At 45.9% G+C, this 7,629-nt stretch overlaps 1 protein-coding gene across 1 annotated transcript; it reads right to left on the bottom strand.

Moving 5' to 3' along the window:
* Positions 1–3,735: 3,735 nt before the first annotated feature.
* LOC140265368 (olfactory receptor 14C36-like) lies at positions 3,736–7,389 on the bottom strand. The gene is made up of 2 exons (XM_072361284.1): positions 6,485–7,389; positions 3,736–3,850 (listed from the first exon to the last, which is right to left on the bottom strand). The coding sequence occupies exons 1-2, from the start codon at positions 7,387–7,389 to the stop codon at positions 3,736–3,738; spliced, it is 1,020 nt and encodes a 339-aa protein (XP_072217385.1).
* Between the last annotated feature and the right edge of the window lie 240 nt (positions 7,390–7,629).

Here is a 7,629-nt window from a genome sequence, read left to right on the forward strand (position 1 = left end):
AAGACATTCCTGTTCCTCTAACAGTTCCTCCAATCAGTTAATTGGTCCCAGCTTCTCCCAAACAACAGTGACAAAGGATGAAAGGTTTCTTAAGAGTAACAGGATTAACAATGCATATCAGTGGAACCTCCTGTCCACCCTTAGAAGCAAACAGACACTGCTTGCTCTTGTCTCACACTCTGGTCTCCCAAGGTTTCACAGTGATAAGATCTATTAAAGAGTCTGATAAGCTCTTTGGTGACTTGCTCACAGTTACATCTTCCCCCACACTACATCACCCTCCTTTTACCCCCTCTCTTACTGCAGCCACTTGTCCCTCCTTTGGATCTACTTTAGTCTTCTTGCTTCAGTGCCCCATCACCCAGAACAAAGTCTGCACATGCCCTCCCATGGACACCTCAAATCTCCTGATGATCAGTGAAGCCCTTTGATGACCAGTGACACCCTCTCCTGATCAGTGAAGCTTTCTGATGGTTAATGAACATCTCTGACAACCAGTGGAGCCATACATTGTGGTTTTATTAAAAAAACATGCATTCTCCAAATTCTCCACTATGCCCAGAAGAGACTGTGCCTGTTTCTTGCTCATGGGTGGAAACACAGCCCAACCATTTGCCATGGGTTAGTCCAAACTGTACTGGAACAGGGTGGTGCTTCTGAGCACCTGCAGTACACTGATGGTATTGTTGTGTGGGGCAATAAAGCAGAAGAAGCTTTCACGAAAGGAGAGCAAATCATCCAAATTCTTCTGCCAGCTGGTTTTGCTACTAAGCGAAGCAAAGTAAAAGGGCCTGCATTGAACATTCAGTTCCTAAGTATAAAGTGTCAGGATGGACGTTGTCACATCCCAACAGATGTGATCAACAAAATCACTGCCATGTCTCCACCCACTAGCAAGAAAAAGACACAATCTTTCCTGGGCAAAGTGGACTTTTGGAGGACTCGTGTTCCCAACTACAGCCTCACTGTAAGCCCCCTTTATCAGGTGACACAGAAGAAGTAGGATTTTACACGAGGCCCTGAGCAGCAGCAGGCTTTTGAGCAGATTAAACAAGAGATAGCCCGTGCCGTGGCTGTGGGGCCAGTACGGATGGGTGAAGAACATTCCAGCAATGGGTGGTAGAGCATTTAAGCACTGGGAGAAGCATCTGGCAGAAGCCACTTGGTTGGTCAATACTAGAGGATCTGTCAATCATGATGGTCCTAGCCAATCTAGTCCCCTCCATACAATAGAGAGAGATAAGGTCTCTGTTTTACATGTAAAGAACATGTTGGGAAAAGCTGTTTGGGTCCTTCCAGCCTCTGGAAAGGGCAAACCTTTTCGTGGAACTGTTCTTGCCCAGGGACCTGGGTGCACTTGGTGGGTAATGCAGAAGGATGGGGATGTTCAAAGTATACCATAAGGGAATTTGATGCTGGGGGAGTACAGTCAGTAATTCTATGTATGTATGTATATATATGCATGTGTAGTGTATTTTAGTTATTATAGTTATACATTTTGTTATATTGCACCACGTTTTACAACTTTACATTGATTTTACTCACATTTTACTGTGGGTTTTTCTCACACTTTACTTGTTTAGTTGTTGTAGCCCTTAAGACCACCAACCAGAGCCAGCCAAGTGTTTACCAGCCTGACCCAAGTCAAAGAAAATCAAGATGACAGCCTTCATCTGAAAGACCACCAATGAACCACCAAGAGATTTGCATGTGTAAAAGAACTGAGACTTGGGGAGGGAAAAATGTCCATCGTTTTGGGGACTCATTGTTGTGCGAGATGGAGAGGTCAGCTTGGCCTCACTGAATGACAGTGACAGAAACTAAACTGGGTGACAGTGAGGATCCGGAAAAGAGACAGGAGGTCTGAAGAAATGGGGGTGTGTTGTACCTCAGCATTCAATAAGCTCTCTGCTTGACTTGAGGAATCAAACTCGATAGCCCGAGAGATATAGAGCAGGTATGTTTATTTCAGCGTTTCATGCTGAGTACCTCTTTCTAACTGGCACACCAGCAAGCAAAAGTGTTTCATGTTTGGGAGCCAAGCTCATACATATTCAGCAGATGTCCTGGAAGACATCTACATACTCATAATTTTCCCAGTAATTTATTTGCATACTGCCCCTCCCCTAGGAGCACGCACTGTCCATAGCAGGGGGCTCCTCCTGGTGGTTGCTGGATGAAGGCGCGATGTCTTCCTGGCGAAGGCTGGAAGTCTTCCTCACCCTGCCCTTTTCACCCCGCTGCAGCTTCACAGAAACAATCCGTTTCCAGCTGGTCCCTTGCCCAGTGTTCCCCATAACTCTGACAATGGAGTTTCAAAATATTCTTTTCTTTTCTGGCCTGACATCCTGCTTACACAGTCCCTGTGCAATAGTTAAGCCTTAGATTGTCCCCTTGTTCGAACTCAGTCCCTCCTTTTCTTGGACCTAGCAAATACTTATGCTAGATTACCACATTCCGGGAAAGGGAAGATTTCAAATAACTTCCACTCTCCACTTTCTGTCTTAGTTTGCACTGTTTCTATTCTTCATAGCTATTCCCACAGGTTTTACACTGCCGTAATACACACCTCATTTCAACGTACATTGAAACAAGCAAGATGACTGCAGAAATACAATGCAATAAAAAGTTGCTTTAGCAATGCAAAATTCAGTAGGAAATCAGATAGTTTTTCCATTTTCTGTGAATCCAAATGAAGTGTCATCTGTGAATCCAAATGAAGTATCATCTATCAATACTTGATGAAGTAGTTTAGTATGTTTCCATATAGACTGTAGATTGGATTCTCTCTTTTTTTTTTTCTAGTGAGAAATGTACTTAATCCAATCCACATTGTTGTTAATTGTCACCTACCAGAACAGTGATTCAAACCCTTCAGCAATTGGATTTCTCAACTTAAATTTACCAGAGATACCTCTGGGCACTCCAACTGAATCTATATCTATATACAGCATCATCAAATGAGAACCCTAAGCTCCTTTTGTTCCTTCTGGGTGTGTGTGACATCCCCTTCCTGAATGCCAGGGTGAATGGTCTATTTGTTCCACAGAACACTGGGGCCTGTTCTAGGATTATTCTGTAAACAAACATCACATTGCTGTGCTACCTATTCAGTGGTGGTGTATAACTTCAGAGCCATAATCCATTGGCTCAACTATTGATACAGAGCCTCTGTTCCCCTAAGAGTTTTTCTGTGCTCAGCCATGATTATGGCCCCTAATAGGGATGTAGGAACTATTATTTTGTTTTGAACCCTAACCCACCCTCCTTCACCCACCTGCCCTCCTGAGACCTCTATCAATTTTTGGTATCTTGGTTTTTAATCTCATTTTAAATGTTTACTGTCTGGAACCAAATCCTGCGCCTCCATGTCCTCTGTTTCTGTATACTCTCCGACCCCCAACACCACCCTTCTTCCCCCCCTCCCCAATTAATTTCAGCAGACATGGAGGGAGAAAACTGAAAGACTGTAACTATCCACGCCAGACAGATCCTCTCAACATAATCACGAGACGCCTAGTGTGGGTGTTAGCATATACTATAAAGACCATTGAAAAGCCTCGCCAATACTGAGGTGGCTTGAAATGAGTGGTAAGGAGCCATGGGTTCATGTCTGACAAAGGAGCAGATGGCAAATACAGAGGAACAGACAGCAGAGTGCCAAACGGTGGCAGAGGAGCAGACGGTGGATTGCCAAATGGTGTAAGATCCCATCACTTGTGCGTGGAACCCACTCTATGTCGTCCTGGTCAGGACAATGGGGGGAGACGTCAGGGGGAGACGAGCTGTGCAAAAAGAGGTGAGCGTGAACATGGAGCTGCATCTCACGCGGGAATGGTTCCATGGCAGGCTGGAAGCAGGACAGAATGGGCGGCACATTGCTGAGTGGCTTCTGACAGAGTGCTGTTCTGAGATGGGGGTCCCCGATGGCTCCTTTCTTGTCAGGGAGAGCAAAACGTTTGTTGGGGACTGCATTCTGTCCATCTGGCGTAATAGGAAGGTGCAGCATTGTCACATCTGCCAGCGGCAGGACTCCAGCATCCACAGGTTCTTTCTGACTGACAGCTGAGACTTTGACAGCCTCTACGACTTCATCACCCACCACTGGGAGACACCGCTGTGGTACAACAAAATTGAGATGAGGCTGACAGAGCTGGTGCCTCAGTCCAACCCTTGCAGCAACACAGACTGGGTGCCACGGGATGGCACAAGAGGGACCATGCCAATTCCCATGATAATTTTGTAAGCGCTGTATATGGATATGCTACCAATGGATATAAATCCTCCACTATTCTATTGATAGACATTGAATCTTGTAGTCTCCAGTAGTTCCTGTACAGTTTTATAACCCGGAGGATGTGTGTGTTGTATTTTTGACTCACACTCCACCAACAACCCGAGTTTCTGAAAATGATCAATTACTGGCTGGATTGCTTTCCTGTCTTTGAATATGAGGGAGTACTGTTTAATCCAAACTGGCTGCGCTCCCTGCTTTATTCTGAATGCCATTGGTGCTGCATCCTTGGGTTTGCACCACACACACCCCATGATGAACTAGACCACGTTCTTCATCTGAAATCCCAATCCCTGCAGGGGTAGTGATTATTGCTAAACTAAGCACCTCTATTAAATGTTCTTCTTTTACCTCAGACTCCAATTGTCCTTTAGACTTTATTTCAACTTACATTTGTTCTAGTAAACCTTGCCATAGCAAAGGCTTTGGTGAATGTAACTTTGTGTATTCCTACCTGTTTACCTAGAATAAATAGTAAAGGTTTAAGAAAGTACTCCTTTTCACTTTGGGGCAGTAGTTTCTACTGCTGTTACAAAATCAAGAAGCAACCCTATCCATGAGAAAGCAAACCTCTTTATCATGCTCTCCTAGCTACAGTTTCACCAGTGGATCTGCTAGGGTAAACTTTGCAATCGGAGAAGGTTTCCTCTCCCTCAGCTTGGTAGGATTTCTCCACCAGTGCAGTTTGCACACTGCTTTCGTTCCAATAGGGCAGAGAAATCTTGGGGTGAGCCCAAAGGTTTCCCCCTCTCACCTGGTTCTGCAGCCGAACAGAGCTGGTCCCATCTGGGTCACCAATCTGACATGTGGAATCAAACTCTATAAACCAAGGTTAGGTTACCAAGCAGGGAAGTGTTTATTCAGAGCAGGGTGCAAAGGGGAATCACTCCTCCTGTCTTGCACACTAACATGTAGAATTGTTACATCTTTCAAAGCCAAGCTCATGCATATTCAACAAATGTCAGCTGCATGTCCCGCATTTGCTCCAAGCTCTGGAAAGATTGCGCTGTCACACCACCCCTTATAATGAGCTCTGCAGTCACTCCTGCTACAGGTCCTGTAGCTGTTCCAAGTATTGCGATAAGAAAATGAAACAACTCCCTCCCAAGGGAGGTGCACTGTACCAGGAGGTACAACCCTGTGGTCCCTCCAACCCCTTCAATGAGCCCAGTGGCTGCTCGAACTTCAGTCACAGCTCCTGTGGTGGTTCCAGCTCTGGCAATGAGCTCTGCAGTTGCTCCAGCTCCTGTAACAGCCCAACAGCCTCTTCAGCTCCTGCAGTGAACCCTGTGACTGTTAAAACCCCTGCAACAAGTCCTGGACTTGCAAACAGATAAGCATAGGGAGTAATGTTTGCAACTGCATATATTACATATATGTGAAAATATGCTGTATATAAACATGTTTATATATATATATGTGTATAGATTCATATAATTTATAAATATTATCTTTTTTTCTTTTTTTTCTATTTCTCTGTCTTAGTAAATAGCTTTCATCCAACAAATTCTAAACCTCTGTACTTTTATGAGTCCCTTAAATATCTCCTTGGGACTCTTGAATCTGACCCAGTCACTCAGTGAAAAGCATCAGAAGATCTCAAGGTCTCAGGGAGCAGCTCCTGAGGTATATTTCTTACACAGTTCTGTGCTCCTGCTCTGACGGTGCCTTCTCGTTATGGCAGTGCCAGCAAGGAGGCCAGAGCTGACACAGCCGTTCGCATTGCCGGCTACTGACTGCAGCCCTGGAGTGCTGCTGTAGAATCAACAGGGATATTGTGAGACACACAAGACCTTCAGGCCTGAACAAATGAGAGGAATTGAGAGTACTGTGGCAAGGAAAGAGTGCAGGAATGAAAAGAGAATGTTCTGCTGCCATCCGTAGCTGTAGCTCCCCCAGATCCAGATAAGGTAGGAAGAGAGAAGAGAAAAGGAAAAGTCTTCTTTAAAAGCTTTTCATTTATCTCTCAGCCTATTCAGGGAATCTGGTTCAATGTTTACACGAGCTCTTGGAGTGAGAATACAGAAAGCAGGTAGGAAAGAAATAAAATAATTTGCAACATTTTTCTGCAGATTGCTGTATCATATGCAATCAAATAATCAAATATGCATGAAACATAAAGAACCATTAATGGGAATCGTGAGAGGAAGATGTGCACATTATGGAATCTGGAATAGTGCGGACTGTAACACCTTCCTGAGAGAGTGCTTGATCTCCCTGTTCCTCATGCTGTAGATAATAGGGTTCAGTGTTGGAGGAACCATTGAGTACAGAAGTGCCACCATCAGGTCCATGGATGGGGAAGAGAGTGAGAGGGGCTTCAGGTTGGCAAACGCACCAGTGCTGACAAATAGAGAGACCACGGCCAGGTGAGGGAGGCACGTGGAGAAGGCTTTGTGCCGTCCCTGCTCAGAGGGCATCCTCAGCACGGCAAGGAAGATCTGCACATAGGAAACAACTATGAAAACAAAGCACCCAAAGACCAAACTGACACTAAAAATGAGAAGCACAACTTCCCTGAGGTAGGAGGCTGAGCAGGAGAGCTTGAGTATCTGGGGGATTTCACAGAAAAACTGATTGACTACATTGCCTTGGCAGAGAGGCAGTGAAAACGTACTGGCAGTGTGCAGCAGGGAATTGAGAACCCCAGCGCCCCAGGCAGCTGCTGCCATGGTGGCACAAGCTCTGCTGTCCATCAAGGTCCCGTAGTGCAGGGGCTTGCAGATGGCAACGTAGCGGTCATAGGACATGATGGTGAGAAGGGAAAACTCTGCTGAGAGGAAGAAGACAAAGCAAAACACCTGTGCAGCACATCCTGCGTAGGAGATGGCCCTGGTGTCCCAGAGGGCGTTGGCCATGGCTTTGGGGAGAGTGGTGGAGATGCAGCCCAGGTCGAGGAGGGCCAGGTTGAGCAGGAAGAAGTACATGGGGGTGTGCAGGCGGCGGTCGCAGGCTACGGCTGTGCTGATGAGGCCGTTGCCCAGGAGGGCAGCCAGGTAGATGCCCAGCAAGAGCCAGAAGTGCAGGAGCTGCAGCTGCCACGTGTCTGCCAACGGCAGCAGGAGGAACTCGCTGATGGAGCTGCTGTTGGGCATCTCTTGTTCCTGGGCTTGGAGTCCTGTTCAGAGCGCAGAAGATAATGACAAGTCCAAAGCAATCTCAGAGACAGTCCTGCTATACTATAAAAGTTCTCCTTTCCCTTTGGAAAACGATCATTTACCTCCAGAAGCTGAATTAATTTTCATGAGCTTCACCATCCCTTAAGAAGATTAGGGAGCTCTTGCTTTCTTCTCATTTCATAATAGTATCCCAGCCTCCTGTATATGTTCCTCTTT

Source organism: Excalfactoria chinensis, unplaced genomic scaffold (assembly GCF_039878825.1).
Source record: "Excalfactoria chinensis isolate bCotChi1 unplaced genomic scaffold, bCotChi1.hap2 Scaffold_85, whole genome shotgun sequence".
NCBI lineage: Eukaryota > Metazoa > Chordata > Aves > Galliformes > Phasianidae > Excalfactoria > Excalfactoria chinensis.